Raw genomic sequence first — 18,850 nt, 5'->3', positions numbered from 1 at the left:
GTGTCTCACTGTTTTGTGTATGTCTGTGCTTGCAGTTGTGTGTACTGAGAAGCTTGTGGAGTCTCTATGGTCCCCCACACAGTAGGGGTTGCATCAATGTGACTTGGTGTAACCCTTTAAAGGCTCACTGTAGGCAGGCACTTGTGTGTGGGCAGAAGAATGATGGAAATGAAACCACCCCAGGCTTAAGACTGGACTTAATCCTGACCTTCTGAAGCGAGGCAAGAATTTCCAGGGCTGTGCACATAACGGAGCTTGAGGCTTCAGAAGGTGATGGGCCCATCTCTGCCTCTGGACCAATGCACATGCCTTGCTGCACCAGGAGAGGAAAAATGCAGAAGTGAATCCTTGGTTCACCTGGCAGCCCTGGGTGTTGACATACACACTCTCGTGTGTGTGTGTGTGTGTGTGTGTGTGTGTGTGTGTGTGTGTGTAGATAGGGAGATGGTGCAGCCTTGAGCAATATCCTGAGTGTCTTGAGCGTTCTGCTGTGCCCTCTTTGTGTAGGGCCCATACACTGTTCCGCAACAGATTTACAGCATCTCTGCTACTGACTTTCAAACTTCGGGATTGCTGAAATATACATAACAACAAAAATCATGTTGAGTCGTGTGACTCTAATTGGGTCTACTAGACCCAAAAATTTTAAGCAATGTAGACTAAAGTTGCTTCTGGAGTCCCTCTGGGGTTAGGGGCCTTGAAGCTTAAGCTTCATTAGTTTCATAGTATAGTGGTACCTTGGGTTACAAACACTTCGGGTTACAAACTCCCAGAAGTAGTACCTTGGGTTGAGAACTTTGCCCCAGGATGAGAACGAAAATTGTGCAGTGGTGGCAGCAGGAGGCCCCATTAGCGAAAGCGCCTCAGATTAAGAACGGTTTCGGGTTAAGAACGGACCTTGGGAATGAATTAAGTTCGTAATCCAAGGCACCACTGGAGATCCACCCCTGGGATTTACAGGAAGCGTTTGGGGTCTTTGGAGGAGGCTTGGAATAGCTGGGAAAAGTCAGATTCATCTTGGGGAACCAACCCCCTCTTGAGGACCATACTGTGAGATCTGGACTCCATCTAAATATGTGACTAAATCATACTAAAGCTATGACAGTCTCGGCTGCGTCGTCTTTTCTCCAAAGGAGCACTGACCCTGGTTGAGGAACAAGACCTCTGGGATCCCATGTTATTCCCATCTCTGTAGGAATAACAATATATACATATAGGCCTACAGAAGGGAACATCTATTCCTGGTTGCCCTGAGTTTTTGTCATAATTTAAGAGTATGGGAAGTAATTTTGGTGCTGCAATAAATTAAGGGAGCCAGAAATCCTTGCCTGATCTACTGCAGATCAACCAGAGATCTACCGGCGCACACCTGGAATCCCATCTTTATCGTAGGAGAATTAACATGGGCCACGTTTTAAACTTCTACCCTTTCTGTGTCTGGTTTGCCAGTCACAGTTCAACTGAAATATTTTATCCGTAGTGCATCCATCAAAAGCCGCCTCAAACATCAGGCTCCTGAGCTGTTTCTACCCATCAGGAGACGAACAGGGCAGAAGGTTTTGTCAGCTGGGCATCAGAGGCGTATGGACTGCTACCTGCTTGAAGAGTTCCTGACAATCGAGACAGACAGTTGTGGCCCAATTGAAACTTGGCATGTGCCACATAAAACCTGTGCATAGTGTGATTTTCTGTTTCATGTTCTAGCCCATCCTATCTGTCTCGGGTGGCTGCAAGCAGGTTTCAAAATCTTTTCAGCTGTTAATACACTTACAGGATCAATGTGAGTCACCACCCTTGACTGCTTCACTTCCTGGCATCCTGGAATGTACTGCTTACATAAAGGACTCTGAAGCCCTGCAGAACTTGCTTTGGGCATCTGGTTGGAGAGATAGAACCAAGAGATTGGTTTTCTACTGAGCTGTCCTTCCTGGTGCATGGGCTGCATAAATGGAAGATGTTTAGTGCCACAGAGCAGCAATCTCTATTTGCAGGGGATCTTTTAAACCTGAAACAGACGGGTTGTAGCTGCACTACTGTCTCCCAGAAGCAGGAGAGAATTGAAGTGGAAAGAGCGGATATAGACTCCAGCTGTGTGCGTGCAGCCCATTGAGGGAGATACATAAGCTGGTGGAGGGAGAGTGTCTCCCTGTTGCTGCAACTGTTCCATAGAACACAGACCTAGGAATAGATGCCTAGATGCTAGGCTGTTTTGCATTGGGTATTGGGGCTGTGGAAACTGCTGTGTCAGCTTTGCCAATACAGTGGTACCTCGGGTTACATACGCTTCAGGTTACATATGCTTCATGTTACAGACTCTGCTAACCCAGAAATATTACCTTGGGTTAAGAACTTTGCTTCAGGATGAGAACAGAAATTGTGCAGCGGCAGTGGGAGGCCCCATTAGCTAAAGTGGTGCTTCAGGTTAATAATAATAATAATAATATATTATTTATACCCCACCCATCTGGCTGAGTTTCCCCGGCCACTCTGGGCGGCTTCCAATCAAGTGTTAAAAACGATACAGCATTAAATATTAAATAAGAACAGTTTCAGGTTAAGAACGGACCTCTGGAACGAATTAAGTACTTAACCTGAGGTACCACTGTAGAGAGTTAACTAGCTGCCGTGTGCATTCCTTGAGCTAGGAGTGCTGCTCCTGCAGCAAACACCCCGGTGTTAATAAATTTCAGCAGGACTCGGGTGTGCTTTTAACTGTCTCACGATCATGTTCCATGTGTGAAAGTTTCCTATCATTACATCAGCGTATAAAAGTCACCTGAAAGCCTATGGTTGCTGATAATAAACCAATATTATAGACAAGGCAATCATGGGATCCTGGGTTGGTCTTCTCCCTTGATCAAAGTGGATTTGCTCTTCAGACAGCAACAGTAACCCATCATGCAAATCAACCAGCCTAAAAAAAATACTATTAAAATTTATTTCAAAACCAAAAACATACAACCATGACCAGCACCTCCCTGACCCCCACCAACCCAGCAACCGGAGTTTTCAACCAGAAAAGGGAGACGATAGCCAGAGCTGATTTGTAGAAGTTGGGGGTGGACTTCATTAATTCGCACCAAAGCTGCTGAATGTCTAGTAGTGCTGGCTTTCTGTTGGGTAATTGAAAGAACAAAAGAAAAGAAAGTGTCATATATACCAGAAGAGGAGGGAAAGAGAAGGGGTTTTCTGGTAGGGTAAAATTGCCTGGTGGCCCTTAGTGGGAGATGCTATCTAGTAATATTGGAATCTACCTTATACCGAATCAGACCATTGCTCTATCTAGCTCAGACAGGCAGTGGTTATTTGGGAGTTCCCCAACCCTACCAGGGATTGAGACTATATGCAAGGCAGATGCCATACCAATAAGCTATTCTTCTAGGTATTGGCCAGAATACCTCCATTGGGTTCTCAAGCCTTGGGATTCAGAGAAAGCAGTGAGCCAAGATTCAGTGGCTACATTCCTTTAAGTTCCACACATGGATATTAGATGCATAGGGAAGTCCATGTGGCATATGTGTAGCCCTATTTTCCCCCCTTATTGCCCCACAGTAGGCAGAAAAACTTGAAAAGTGAACCTGCTGCCAAATCGTGGTGAGCAGGCTACTTTGGCATGATTCCTGCCTCCTCGCTCACTGCTAGCCTGCCTTTCCATGTAATGAGCGCCCTGGATCTATGGTAAGAGTAGAGTTCTCAGTTCCACTGACTCCCGAGCAAGGCATATGTGGCCTGTTTGGCACATAAGCAGGCAACTGCCCTAACTCTGTGGGGGAAGAAATGCCTGGTACCCAAAGTAGCATGAGAGCACGTATAGCAGGGAGCCTCAGGCCTAGCTGAAGGAATGTCTCCATCCCCATTGTTCAGCCCAGACACTGAGGTCTAGCTCTGAGGGCCTTCCAACAGTTCCCTCGCTGTGAGAAGTAAAGTTACAGGGCCTTCTTGGTAGTGGCGCCTGGCTGCGGAATGCCCTTCCGCCAGGTGTCAAACAGATAAACAACTATGTGACCTTTAGAAGACACCTGAAAGGGAACCCTGTATCGGCAAGTTTTTAGTGTTTGGTGTTTTGCTGTGTTTTTATATTCTGTTCGAAACCACACAGAGTGGCTGGGGCAACCAAATCAGATGGGTGGGGTATAAGTATGTATGTATGTATGTATGTATGTATGTATGTATGTATGTATTTATTTATTTATTTATTTGGGGTCAAATGAATCCATCAGGACTGTAGAGCCCTTGGAATGCTTCTAACTCTTTGAAGTGTGGTAATTCCTCTTGCTTGTCTTTATGGAGAGATGTGAGGAGGCCTCTGATTCTCTCTCCCCCCCCTATAAAGGTCACAGTTACCCCAATAGCTCCACCCACTTTTGTCTCTTGCCCCGCCCACCCCTTGGAACGCACCCCTTGCGAAGGAATATGTTCCTCTGGCTAGAGATTCTCCACCCCTTACATATGGAAATAGGGATATAGTATGTCTCAAAGCAACATGCTAAATGGCCCATGCTGGTAAAAGAATCTTTGTCCCTTATCAGTGGTGTACAGTGAAATTTTTCGTAGGGGAGCAGCTCGCAAGGGCGATGGGGATGTTGAATGTGTGAGCATCGTACCTCCCTCCCTAAACCAGACAGAAGCTTCCTGGGCTTTGGGAAAGAGTCGCCAGGCCTGACGGGATGCTGGAGCCCTGCTGCCTCCTTCCCAAAGCCAGGTGGATGTCGGGAAGAGGGTAAAATGGTTCTTGAACCCTTCAAAGCATCGTGTCTCTTTCCCTAAGCCAGGCAGAAGCTTCCTGGTTTTTGGGGAAGGAGGCGCCAGGCTTTAATGCCTTAATAGTCTAATTTACTGGGAACTTTTAGGGGACTAATCTAGTCCCCTTAGTCCACCGACTGAACGGCACTGCTCCTTATGTATGTATGGGTTGTGGGGAAGTGTAGGTGGGAGTGATTTGCCTGTTTGGTTGTATGCCGTTGGACATTTTTTCGCACCCACTGCTTGCATAGCACCTGCATAAAGAACAAACATCGACAACTGGAGAGCAAGCCACCACCGGCAACTTACACAACACATTTCACGGAAGGATACCACGTCGTGCTTCAAAAACATTTAAAGCCATGGCGCCGGCTTTTAGACCAACCCAATAAGCCAGAGGTTCCCCATCAACAGCCTTAAAACAACAGGTCCCGAAATCATGACTGGGAATCTTAGGCAAAATAGATAAAAGCACTCTGGAAAACTAGAAACACTTCAAGAAAAACCATACAATAGATAATTTTATCTGTAGCTTTTTTTTCAAAAAATAATAATTTTAAAATATTCTTTTTTGTGTGGAAAACCGGAGTACAAAGCCTGCTGATTCTCTGAAAGAACCTGAGGGTGGCTGGGCCCTGCCCTGACAACTGATTTTTGAGAAGGGAAGAGGGCAGAGGTTGGCAAGGAGATGTCTGATTGTATTTGATCGCTGAGAGCTGATCCAAACACCAGAGCCAGGATGTGGCAGTTGAGTTCTGGACTGTACCGTTGAAGATGGGAAGAGTGGGAAGCCACATTTTGAGTGCTCCCCCACCGTGGAAAAACGAGAACCCTGCCTGCATGTTGGTTAAGGCTTGGTGCTGATAACACCAAGGCTACAGGTTTGATTCCCATATGGGACAACTGCATATTCCTGGCTTGCAGAGGGCTGGGCTGGATGATTTCTTGGGTCGCTTCCAACTCTACAGTGGTTCGGTTCAGCAGCCCAGCATAGGGGGATATCGATAGCAGTGTTGTTGAGATTGGCTAATGAAATTAACAGAAAAGTTTCACGCTAACAACGCCTTGGGGTTCCTCAGCACGCAAAGGTGTATTTCCCCCCACCCACCCCCACCCCCAGGCAGGCCGTAACAAATTCCACTAGCAAACTCCAAACAAAGCACCACCAGGACGCACAAATCTGAATCATCATTTTAAGTCTTTCAAAAAATAAAATAAAAAGCACAGAAAGGGCTAAAAAGTGGGGATTCCATTTGAGAGCGTGGCAAGAAGAAAACCAGGGAGCTGTGTGTTCTGGATGCTTGGAAGAGTCCCCCAGAGGCTTGGAAGCGTTCCTGCAGCCTGAGGATCAACCCTTCTTCAGATGGAGGGCGAAGTTTTCCCACGGAGCTGTTGCCTCTTTGAAACGTTCCCGGAAGAGGGAACCAAGGGGGCTGGTGCCTTCTTCAAAAAAATGCTGGTTTTGCAGGAAGCAGCCGTATTGCTTGTTGATTCCGGTGCCGCTTTCTGGCATTACAAAAAAAGAGAGAGAGAGAAAGAAAAGCGCATTATGAATAGTTACAGGGAAGAGAGGGCTTGTGAGGGCCGGAGCCCAGCCACTTAGGGCTCCGCAGTCCTGTTTGTCCTCTGAAACTCTTCCAGCTCCAGTTTCCTGCTCATGGCCAACTGCAGTTCCTGCTTGATAACCTGAATCTGCTTCTCCAGCTCGGAGAGCTCTTGGATCACAGAGGTCCTGGCCACGTTGAGGGAGTCCGCTTTCCCGTTTGTGGTCAGCGATGCTGGGGAGTCTCTCGTCAGGAGGGGGAGAGGGATGTCTTGCTGCTGCTGCTGCTGCTGCTGCGGCAACTGTTGCTGCTTAAGCACCACTTCGTTTTGGCTCTCTTCACTGCAGATGTATTTCTTCCGAAGGCAGTTGCCTGGGCTGGCTGTGTTCCAGACTGAATGCTGGCTGTTCCCTGCGTTGGACCTGAAAAAAAAAAGAAGAAGTCATATTTATTTCTGCCCTACCTACGGTGATGGAATATTTGCTGAAAGCATTCAAAATTTCACAAATGGCCAAACAGATACTGTCCATCAAGGAAATGGAAAAAAACAATCCAGAATGATTTTCTCCCACAAATGGCTACTGGCCAATGGACAATGCAGCGTATGCAAGGGTAATAATAATAATAATAATACAACCCTACCCTAGGACATCTCTATTTTCATCAGAGAAATGTTGGAGTATGGAGTTATGTGACCCCCGAGCCAAGGTGATAATACAACCTTTAGAAGTCACCTGAAGGCAGCCCTAGATAGGGAAGGTGTCTAATGTCCAATGTTTTATTATGTTTTCATATATGTTGGAAGCCACCCAGAGTGGCTGGGGCATCCCAGGCAGATGGACAGGGTATAAATACCAGAGTCCCTACCAGAGAAGAATGGCAAACCAAGCTGATGGACTATGTAGAAATGGCAAAGCTGACTGGAAAACTCGGGAACTAAGAGGACAAAAACCTTACAGAAGAATGGGGAAAATGTGTAAGTTATTTAAAAGACCACTGTAAGCAGGTGGAAACTTTGGCAGGATTTTGATTTCACATGTAGTGTAACAATTACCATGGAAAATATGGATTGATATAATAGAGTATGGAATAAGATGCAGCTTTAAATGTTTAAAATGGGACTCCAGGGAGGGGGGAGGGGGAAGTCCTGAAATTTGGAGGAATCTCTGTATATGTATTTGATTTTTAAAAAATAATTTTGTATTGTAAAATCAAATAAAAGTGATTTCATTAATTATTATTACTATTATTATTATTGAACAAGACTTCCTTATTTTCATAGGAGAAATGTTGGAGGGTACGCCAGGAGTGGGAAGGGTGTGGCTCTCCCAATGTGAATGGACTCCAACTCCCACCAGGATGGTCAGGGATGCTGGTTTCCCAGCCCTGACTTACATTGTGCCAATGGTAAAGTAATGGGAAACCCCCAACTCTTCCTCCGCCTATTCTTGGCCACCTCTTGCTTCCAATGTGTGTATGCAGGTGATACAAATGTAGGAATACTGCTAGATCAGCGGTTCTGAAGCTGTTGGTCCCCAGATGTTGTTGGACTACAACTCCCATCATCCCTGAGCTCCGGCCTTGCTAGCTAGGGGTGATGGAAGTTGTAGTTCAACAACATCTGGGGACACACAGGTTGAGAAAGGCCGTGCTAGATAAAACTAAGGGCCCATCAAGTTCAGCATCTTGTTTCGAACAGCATCCAGCTGGAAAATCCACCAGCCCCCCTCCCATTGTTGTTCGCTTTCCCGGGAGGCGGCATCCATAGACAAAACTACAGAGAAAATGCCCAGGCCTTAATCCAGCCCATAGGGCATCAGATTTCGGTTCTACAGACTCTTTTTAAGAGATAAGAGCTGTGCAATAAACAGAAATTGCCCCGGGCATATGCTAAGCGCAGACACACTGTGGGGCAGTGCAGAATCCACCTGCAATGAGCTTCTGTTTTCAAAAAAGAAACAGGGGCCAAAAATATGCCACAGATCCAGATTGTGTGTGAACCACATAGAAGAAAGAAGCATACAGTCTCCACTGATTCTAGAATAAAATGTTGTGTGTATGCAGCCCTATACTAAAATATGCTCCACTTATCAGACGTTGTTTCATTTTCATCTCAGTTATTTTATTACAACGTTTTAATCACATCATTTTTTAAACGTTTGCAGGCCTTATTACTCAAATTTAAGTTTGTTTCCTTCTTTTGCTCTTATTGTACGGAGTATTTTCAACTGGTGTACATTATTCTTTACAAATCTTATATATTGTGTGCATCTTTACAATAGACAGTTGAAGAAGACCTCTGGTCAAAACATCTTTGGTTTAGCTATGGTAAGTTTTCCGAAAACAAGTTCATGTTATTCTATTTCGTGGAATTTTGCTATCCAGATCCCAATTTGCTTGCAGAGGTTCGTATCCCCACGCAGCCACAAAGCTCACTGGGTGACCTTGGGCCATTCCTGGTCTCTCAGCCTAACCAACCTCACAGGGATGTTGTAAGGATGAAATGGGGAAGTGGAGAACCATGCACATCCCAGTCTGTGGGATGCAGGAGTTGACGGCAGATGGTGAACATCTTACCTGCTGCCAGCTAACAATCTCGCTTGTAAGATTTCTTGCTTCTGCTAGATCCACATAGAGAATGTGGACCCCTAGGCCAAAGAATTAGCACTTAGCAAAATCTATGCTGACTGAAGCAAATGAATCCTGATACCCTTGAAACTATCAAAGAGGCGAAGGTGTGCATGTACTTTGTTTTTTATAGGTAAAGGGTAAAGGTAAAGGACCCCTGGGCGGTTAAGTCCAGTCAAAGGGGACTATGGGGTTGCGGCACTCATCTTGCTTTCAGGCCGAGGGAGCCGGCGTTTGTCCACAGACAGCTTTCCGGGTCATGTGGCCAGAATGACTAAACCGCTTCCAGCGCAATGAAACATCTGGGGACGGAACCCGAGAGCGCACAGAAATGCCATTTACCTTCCCGCAGTAGTGGTACCTATTTATCTACTTGCACTGGTGTGCTTTTGAACTGCTAGGTTGGCAGGAGCTGGGACAGAGCAACGGGAGCTCACCACGTCACAGGGATTCGAACTGCCAACCTTCTGATCGGCAAGCCCAAGAGGCTCATTGATTTAGACCACAGTGCCACCCGTGTGGGGGGGGGGCGCCCCCAGGCCTTCTGGGAAATGTATGATTGAAGAAAGTGTCAGAGTATTATTCCCTAGGGAAATAATAATACAGTAGAAGCTATTTTCACCAGTCCTCTGTTTCTTCTCGTTTTCCAATGCAGCAGCTATCTAAAGGAATAAATGAGTTTTATTGTGGGATGGAGGGGGAGTTTTGCTACACTGTTCGACTGCATTAATTTATTATAGTTTGGTGCCTGTGCTCTGGTTCAGCAGCATGGCCCTGTGGACATTCTCGGTGAATCTGCAACAGAAACGCTGCTGGTTTGAACAGGCTTGGGGCTGGGATGGTTCCAATTAGACCCAGCAAATGTAAAAGGGATATTTTTTATGATGGTGCATGACCCTTCCTGCTGGAGAGATCTTGGCCCCGCCATCTCATGCAGAATTGTTCTTTCTATCAAGAGTGTTCGGGAAGTCACATTTGCCCGGGGATTCAGTTCTGTCAGATTTCCCAAACTTGCCCTACGGTCAAGCTGGGTTTGTTACGGGGACATGGAAAGGGAAGGCAAAACAGGCTCCATGGAAAAGCAGAGGCAGGCGCAGTTTGTGTGACTCATGGCATGAGTAACGCCAGGGCACTAAAAACACAGCTGTCAAATTTGATGCAGTGTTGCGATGCCAACTTGTATACTTAAGCCTTTTAAAGAGCAATGGCATAGTGTGTTCTCCTTCATGGAAAGCACGTGTCGCAGTGGGGGCCGACAGGACACTCCAAAGTTGGGGGTGGGCTAATTGATTGTTGGCCACTGATGCGATTGGGCTTCCCTTGTTGTTGGGAAGAAGTTAATGTTGCCATTTGTTGACTGATAGCCAGAAATGCTAAAACTTTTTGCACCAGGCTAGGGCTTCCTCTTTTCGCCCGTGCAGCGGATTGCCCGTCCCCATCTCCCTAGAATTAGGGTTGTTCGCTTTGACCTTGCTATGCCTGTCATGGGGTCGTCTGCTCTTGAGGCAGGGGCCCGGTAGGAATTTTGTCCATCTGGCTGTTTGGCTGGGGCCATTTGGTTTTTGCCTACTGCGTGGCAAATCGTCACAACTTGTAAGGTTGCGGTTAGGCATTGGTTTATGGTTTGGTTGGTTGAGGGGCATGGATTGGCTGTGCCTGCCCCTCTAATGCTGCTGCTGCAAGGGATTCCGTTAAAGGAATCGGGGGCTAACTATTGCTTGTCCACTCTGTCAAGGGGGCTCGGGCCATAGCAATGAGCTCCTGGTTGCATTTGGGGTGGGCTGAGGGCAGCTTCCCTGCTCCGTTGCTACCCCCAAGTGTATTCCCCTTTTCTGACTTTCACAGGCGTGCGGAATATCAGTCTGTCCCCCATGGTGGGGGCAGATAGTCGCAACCAATGCCTAAGCAACCACTCACATTTTTGTATTTTAATAAAGTTGTGGCCAAAATTATGCCCAAACCTTAAACAAAAATTTCTGTGTGATGTGTGAGTTATTGGGGTGGCCCTGGGGACCTCGACACGCAACATGTTGTAAACGGCACATTATTAATATTTTTTTTAAAAGGTCAACGGTAACAATGTTGGAAAAAACAGGTTCACAACTGTGGTGCCTTTTTTAAACAAGTCTGAAAAGGCCCAAAATAAATGTATGCCTAATTATAATTTCTGAACAGATCGTACAATGCCTGGCATTGCGATGCTTTCTCCATTCCTCGGTTTGGACATAAGGAAAGGGATTTGAGCACACAGAACAGCTTGGCCTACATCTGCAAACCTGCACTGGGATGCTGACCTTTTGGGGGGACGAAAGGGCAAATTCAAAAATCTGCCTTCTGTGAGTGTGCTGCTGCTACAGATGAGGAAGTCAACTGAGGGGTGCAGCTGCCATAGTGAGTTGCTTCCCCTGTTTTTCTAGACGTGGTTGTCTTAATGGGAAGTTTGTGTGCCAAGCACATTGAAAGGAAAAAAGTGATTACATGTCTGACTGTCATGTCACTGCTGGGTCAGACAGCTATAGTGTGTATATAATAAAATGATGTGAATGGAATTGCTCCCTCATATAAAGTCATACAGCCAAAGGCCATTCTTTATGATTTATGATTCTCTTGGCACAATAATAAAAATGATTTTCAGTTTCTCTTCAGTGTGTGACTCACATTATACACTACAGTTTTCCCAAGTGTTTCTCTTTCCTTTTCCTTAACAAAAAGGGGAGGGGGAGCGTTTTGTGTCATGGGAGCCAATATCTACAGATTCATCTGGAAACAAGGGGTTTTAAAAGTCATTTTTCTTACCTCTTTTCAACTCGCTTTGCTTTAGGCTGGTGTTTCTCTTCAATAAATGAACTATTTAGAGCACGGTGCAATCTCTAGAGGAAAAGCAGGGAACAAATTAATCAGTAGCATAATCAGCCTTGCATTTTAGGGTGGAGCGGATAGGAAATATGAACCCTGCATGTAACAGGCTGTGATTTTGTTTGAAGCGAAGCACAGTGGAACCTTGGTTCTCGAAGGCTCATTTGATGAACAAATCGGCTCCTGAACGCTGAAAACCCAGAAGTAAATGTTCTGGTTTTCAAATGTTTTTTGGAAGCCAAACGTCCAATGCAGCAGTCTGCTATTGTTTCCAGGACGCCTGCACCAATTGGAAGCCACGCCTTGGTTTTTGAACGTTTTGGGAGTCGAACGGACTTCCGGAACGGAAGAAGTTCGAGAACCAAGGTACCACTTGTAGTGACGTGGGGTTTGTGATTTCAGCTCTCTTGACATAATATGCTGGAGACAGTTCTCTAGTAACACTTCTTTATTAAGCAAACAAGACTGGGGCCTGAGGAGGGGAGAGCTACATTTATAGGGACAGGGAACTAGCTAGAGGATACATTTTGGAGGGAACAATATCAGGCAATCACAGTCCTGCCTTTTGGGGGAAACCAATAAGACAGAGGATCCAAATACAGCAGCTTAAATGAACCAATAGTAGCTGTACCCTCTGGAACCAAAAGGCAGTTACTTTACCCTAATGCAAATACAGACAATAATAATACAGATATAAAATCCTTTGACTCAACACCACTGTACTGAGCTGTTTGTGTATGTCTCCCACCATTGTGATTCTCAGAGCGATTCCACCCATCCCATTTTCACTGATGCTGTATGGTTTGGGAAGAGACCACAGAAGATAGCTAGAACCTTTCACATTTAGAAAAGATGCTTAGAAAGTTGAAGTAATTTTGATCCTTTCTAGTATTTTAACATTTGTTTGTTTGTATGTATGTTTGTTTAATTTGTATACTGCCCTACACCCGCAGGTCTCAGGGTGGTTCACAACATAAAATCACGATATAAAAACACAAAATACATAATAAAAACAAAAACAAGAATAACTCAATAATCCCCCTGCTCCCCAGCGCATTTTAAAAGGGCATTGGATGTCAATTGGCCGAAGGCATGGTTAAAGAGGAATGTTTTTGCCTGGTGCCTAAAGGTACATAATGAAGCCACCAGTCAAACCTCCCAGGGGAGAGCATTCCATAAACTGGGAGCCACTGCAGAGAAGGCCCTGTTCTTGTAATGCCATTCTCTGGACCCTCATGGAGTAGGCTCATTAAGAAGGGTCTCAGAAGATGATCTTAGGGTCTGGGTAGGTTCATATGTAAAGAGGAGGTCCCTGAAGTACTGTGTTTTGACGTATGGCTGTGCCCCCCCCCCTGATTTTGTTGTTTTGTAAACAGCTTTGAGGGTTTTTCCCGATCAGTTAAGTGGTGTTAAATTTTTATGAAATAAAATAAATACAATTAAAAAAAACAAAACCTTTGCTTCTCTGGATGGAGGATATAAAGAGGTTACCCAAGGCAGTTTTGTGGTGTAATCCATTCAGAACAAGAGTGATTTAATACCAGGAGGACGTACCTGACTTGTATGAAGCCAGTATCTCAGCTTGGATTTCTTTTTGATTCGTGGGATCACCAGCCTATATACGATGTGCTCTCCAATAGTAGTGAGAATTGACAAGCCAAACCCAATGCATAGCATCACAAAGAGTCCAGAAAAGTGCTTGATGCCCATCTGCAGTGTCTGTTAAGAAAACAAAGGAAGTGAGTAACATTAGAAAAACTGGCTGGTTTTCTTCTTGCTGGTTTAGTCCTTGCCCCACCCAGGTCTAATTAGACCTAAGACCCACCTCCAATCTCAACATGCAACAGGTCCCCTCTCTTTATCACATATGCCCGTTTTATCCTTCCCACTTTCACTGCGCTTGTGCTCATCCCCAGCATCTGATACAGCATGAGGGGCTTTAGCCAGAGGCAATTCTGTGCTGAAATTAGGTTGCTACCCATCCCTGGAAAAACGGGATCACCTCATTTTTGGACAAAAATGTCCCTTGTCCCATTTGGACTTCAAATGGGATGTCTCCACACCCATACCCCATATTCAAGCATGGCTGGCCCAAAATGGCGGCTGCATCACTGTTAGTGCAGCTGACGCGGAGTCTGGCCTGGTTCAAGCATGAGCGATGCTCCTCAGCAGCAGCCTGATGGTCTAGCATGGTGTTATGTATTGAAGTTCTCATCCTGGCCACCAGGGGCATTGTGTATATAGTTTTCACTTAGGTCCACATCAGTTAATTTAGGTGGGAAACCCTGGGTTGTTGTTGTTACAATGTTGACAGCCGGCTGGCTATAAAAGCAGGCCGGCTGAGCTGTTCAGTTCAGTTCAGTTCCAGCTTACTATAAAGAACCACTTGGAGAAATCTCTGTGTTGACTGCTATGTCCACCCACAACCTAATACATGGTATGGGGCGGCTGCTGCTTGGCCACTCTGCCACGCCAACCATACCTCTCCTCCTTCCTCCTCCTTCCTCTTCAGGGCTTGAGTCTCTTCTGACGCAGCATGCATGAGAGGCTGGAGCTGCAGTTCAAGTCATTCATGGGAGCCTGGCCTCTGCCCATCTATGTGGGTCGAATGGAAGAGCAGGACACCTAGCTCTGAGGGCCTTCTGGTGGTCCCCTCACTGCAATAAGTGAAGTTACAGGGAACCAGGCAGCAGTGGCGTAGCGTGGGTTGTCAGCACCAGGGGCAAGGCAAGTAATTTGCGCTCCCTAACCTGTGAATTTTAGCACTCGAGTGCGAGCGCGCCCCCCCAGATGTTGTGCCCGGTGCGGCTGGCCCCCCCTGCACCCCCCACGCTATGCCCCTGCCAGGCAGAGGGACCTCTTGGTAGTCACACCTGCCCTGTGGAACACCCTCCCACCAGATGTCAAGGGGATAAATAACTCCACAACTTTTAGATGACTTCTGAAGGCAGCCCTGTACAGTGGTACCTCTGGTTGCGAACAAGATCCATTCTGGAGCCCCGTTCACAACATAAGCAGAATGCAACCTGCGTCTGCGCATGCGCGAGTCACGATTCGCTGCTTCTGCGCACGTGCGTGATGTCATTTTGAGTGTCTGCGCATGCGCGAGTGGCGAAACCCAGAAGTAACCTGTTCCATTACTTCCGGGTCGCCATGGGACGTATCCTGAAAGAATGTAACCTGAACCGAACGTAACAAGAGGTATGATTGTATAGGGAAGTTTTTAATGTTTGGTGTTTTATTATGATTTTATGTTTGTTGGAAGCCTTCCAGAGTGGCTGGGGCAACCCAGATGGGCAGGGTAAAAATAATAAAAATCATCATAATCTTTTAAGCTCACTACCTTAGCCACAGGAAAAAAGGTAAATTTACCATGTTTACCACCTAGTAACCCTGGTTAAGTACCTGACCAATTTGTAGCTATCTCTGGAGACAACCAGGGATCGCAAACAAAATGTATGACATGCGATTAATACCAGCTTGATACCCTTTTGTCCATTAGGACATTCTCCTCAATAAGCCCCCATGAAATACATAAAACTTTGGTGTTTCTGCTATAATATTCTGTCTCATGTTAATTAATGAGTAAAGGGTGCTATTGAATGACGCTCTCAAATTTGTCTTGACCAACCCCATGCAAAACAAATAGATGGGTTCCTAATGGAGGCATTTCAATGTATGGGTAGTTTTCGGTTAGTAGGTAGGTGTGCATCAGAACAAATATCTTTCTCTGTTCACAAGGGAGATGCCAAAACAAAGCACGAGCAAAACAGCCGATAAATATGCTGTGACAGCTCTCTTGAAAGCCTACATTTCAGATGCACATTTAAATAAAAATAGAAGAAGAGGCAAATATAATTACAGCAACAGCAGATTTACAAACTGGCAATTTTCTTAGCTGTATATATCATAACACACGCACAGACATTTTGGGCAATCATAGAGCAAAATATGTATACATTTCAATAAAGACAACAGAGCCTTGTGGCACCTTAAAGAACTGACCAAAGCAGAATAAAGTGGTATTATTCCATTCCTTGATCTGGACGTTATGCTTTTGTTGATGAAGCCTAGAATAGCATTAGCTGGGTTTTTTTGTTGCTGTATCACACTGTTAACTCAAATCAAACTTAAGGTTTACCAAGACGTCTAGAACTTTTTCACATGCATCGCTAACAAGGCAGGTGTCACCTGTTCAAAATTTTGGCATTGGATAATTCCTGCCTTAGGGCTTATCCATACACCTGTTTGTCCTGAGACTTCCCCCCTGGAAAACCTTTCGTTTAGTGCTGAATCGGAACAAAGGGAGTGGGGTTTCTGTAGATTACCATTTGTTTCGATTTAGCACTATAGAGCTCGGGAAAGTGGCTGGTCAAAGGCAAATTTGCTTGGACCTGTGTCTAGAAAACATGGGGTGAGCAAAAAAACAGCTTGGACCCATGTTTTCTAGGTATGGGGCAAGCAGAAAGTATGGATGACACCTGAGTATAGTACCGTACGTTTGAAATTCAATTTGTTGGTTAGTCTGCCCCCACCCCTTGTAACCAGCTCTGGTAAGTAGACTGGCCACAGTCTCTTAAAACTAAATGCTCCCCCAATGCTATTGTTGTTATTAAAATGCAATACAAAATGCAATTAAGAGCACAGCTGCGATGGAGGGAAAAGGATAAAAGCGATTGCAAGAGCAATATCACCACAAGCCCAAAGAATGTGGCTAATACAACAAATCGGCTCCCCTTCTCAGTGGGGAGGAGTTGCAGTGGATCGTGTGGCCACCCACTCCCCACCGGGTGTGGGGGACTTTGTCCCCCGTTGCCTGGGGGATCCCAGCCACGTCAGAGCCCGGCCAGCCAATCCGCTGGCCGGGGGGGCATGGCCGGAGCCATTTAAACGTAGGAGCGAGCCAGAGGACTTCCTCTTTGGCTCGCTTCCTCAATCACCTGCCCTCCCTCCCTATTTTGCAGGTTAGGCAATGGCCTTGCTATGGACTTCAGTTGGTCGCCTTGGTTGTCCGAGGGGACTGGTAGGAATTTTTCCACTTGGCAAATTGGCACTGGTCACTTGGTTTTCGCCTACCTCGTAGCAATCGTCACAACTTTGTTAGGGTTGCCGTTATGCATTGTTTCACCTTGTGTGGGGGGAGGTGAGGTGTGGCCATCACCTGCCCCTCCATGCTTGAGGGTATTCCGTTAAAGGAATCCGCGGGTGTTGATCTAGGCTGAAGCCCGGCTGGTGGGCTAAGGCCTTGACACGACCCCGACAGGAACACCAGGGGGAGCTTGAGTTGGTTCGCATCGACAGGGCTCCCCCTACCAGTGGCTTACCCTTACTGGACTTCCTGCACAATGGGCAGGAGTCAGATATAGTCAGGTCCAATCAATGCCTAAGCCAATACTGCTCACATTCTGTATTTTCAATAAAGTTGTGGCCAAAATTTTGCCCAATAACATTAACCTAATATCTGTGTCCTTGCGTGAGTTATTTCCAACGAGGGGGTGGCTGTGGGGTCTCGACACGCAACAACAACAGCAACAATTTTATTATTTGTACCCTGCCCATCTGATTGGGTTATCATGCCTAATTTGGCCCCAGGACTGGAAGAACAAGTTCTTTTGATGGCACAGATAAGCTTCACCAAGCTGATAAAACCAGAATTGATCCAGCTCCAGGGTATGCCAATCTCAATAAAACTTTTTTTTTGATTTTGTTTTCATTTCAGCCCCTTTCTTTTCTATAAACCGCGTTAGTGAAATCTAATCTTGCTCACTGGCTGAAGCAAGCTTTGTAATGAAAATGTGCTACTGCAGAAAAGGATTCAATATCATTCCCTTCCTATTCAGAACTGATAGCAAAAAAGTGTGGCATCTGTGCTTGATTAATTAAGTCAGGAGCTTAATGATTCCATTTACTTAATGGGGGGGCTGCTCAATTTCAATGAGCTGAGGCCAAATGAAAGTGAAGGTGGAATTCAAAGTGAAATATCTGAGGGGGTTTGGTTTTTCTCATAAGGATTCCGTTGTGAAAGTGCTCCCTTTAACTGGGACCTTTGTAAAACTGGGACGGCTTCTCCAAATCAGGGATGTCCCTGGAAAATAGGGACATTGGAGGGTCTGAATGTACAGAGTTACATGATTTAGAGGAAAGTGTCCAAACAGATCCCACAGAGGTGCAAAAGCTGTCTTCCATGCCTGAGTTGGGAAGAGGAGGAAGACGCAAAATGCCAAGAAAGGCTTGGAATTCAGGCAGAGAACTGAGCTGCCCATTGAACAGTCAGCAAAGTCTGACTCCAACAAAAGACTCAGCAAGACACTCTGTGATAGAAATGGGAAGTAGGGCCAGCTGAGGAGTTGCCAACAGTAGACATTTTGGCCTAGACATTTGCAAATTGCTTTGCAAAAATGTGTCTCTTAGGAGAAAGCCAGGGCAAAATGCTGGTGAATTTTCAGGGTGTGTATGTGTGTGAATCTGTGGGATGTGACACATAGAAAGCAGTCAAGTACAACATCCCTAGACTGGACATGAAAGGGGATGTTTGCTCCAGCCAGTCAGTACTTCCTGTGTCCTCCTGAGCTGGGACAAAGTTCCTCTGCATGTAACTAGAGATGGGTGTGTCCTTGCCTGCTCAGGTAACAAAAAGGCAAGGCACACTTCCTTCTTTTGGACTTCTTTTGGACTAACTTTTCCATCTTGCTTTCGTCGTGTGAGCAGCAGTGACTGCTTGTGGGGTAGTTCCACATGTATATACTTTGTAACCTAAGTCTGCCTTCAGGGATCCATCTGTGAACTGAATGTGTGAGTAAACTTCTTTTATAATACTTTGCACAAGACTGTGTCGTGTCTGTTCTTTTTAAGGGGGAGAAAAGGGGATTACCAGGAATCCTTTATTGAGAAGCTTAAACAAGCTTGGAACAAGTTAACTGTTGTGCGTTTAAAGGGGAATGTTAAAACTCTGCTAAGTTATAGAACTTGCTAGTGCAAGTTAGGAAGGATATTATAAAACAATATATCCTCTCCAGCCTCCTTGAACATTCCAACAGAATAATAGACTGGTGTGAAAATGTAGAGGACTAATATAGGAA

At 45.7% G+C, this 18,850-nt stretch overlaps 1 protein-coding gene across 1 annotated transcript in view; it reads right to left on the bottom strand.

Moving 5' to 3' along the window:
• Window positions 1–5,851: 5,851 nt before the first annotated feature.
• GRIN3A (glutamate ionotropic receptor NMDA type subunit 3A) overlaps window positions 5,852–18,850 on the bottom strand; it is a 99,190-nt gene continuing 86,191 nt past the window's right edge. The window contains exons 7-9 of the mRNA XM_083718489.1: window positions 13,326–13,490; window positions 11,712–11,785; window positions 5,852–6,709 (exon numbers count right to left, since the gene is read on the bottom strand). Coding sequence (XP_083574615.1) covers window positions 6,343–6,709; window positions 11,712–11,785; window positions 13,326–13,490 — 606 coding nt within the window. The 3' untranslated portion in view covers window positions 5,852–6,342. The remainder of the gene's footprint in view (window positions 6,710–11,711; window positions 11,786–13,325; window positions 13,491–18,850) is intronic.

Source organism: Podarcis gaigeae, assembly GCF_964106915.1.
Source record: "Podarcis gaigeae genome assembly, chromosome: 17".
In the NCBI taxonomy this organism is placed as follows: domain Eukaryota; kingdom Metazoa; phylum Chordata; class Lepidosauria; order Squamata; family Lacertidae; genus Podarcis; species Podarcis gaigeae.
This window is presented reverse-complemented; position numbering and strand designations above follow the sequence as displayed.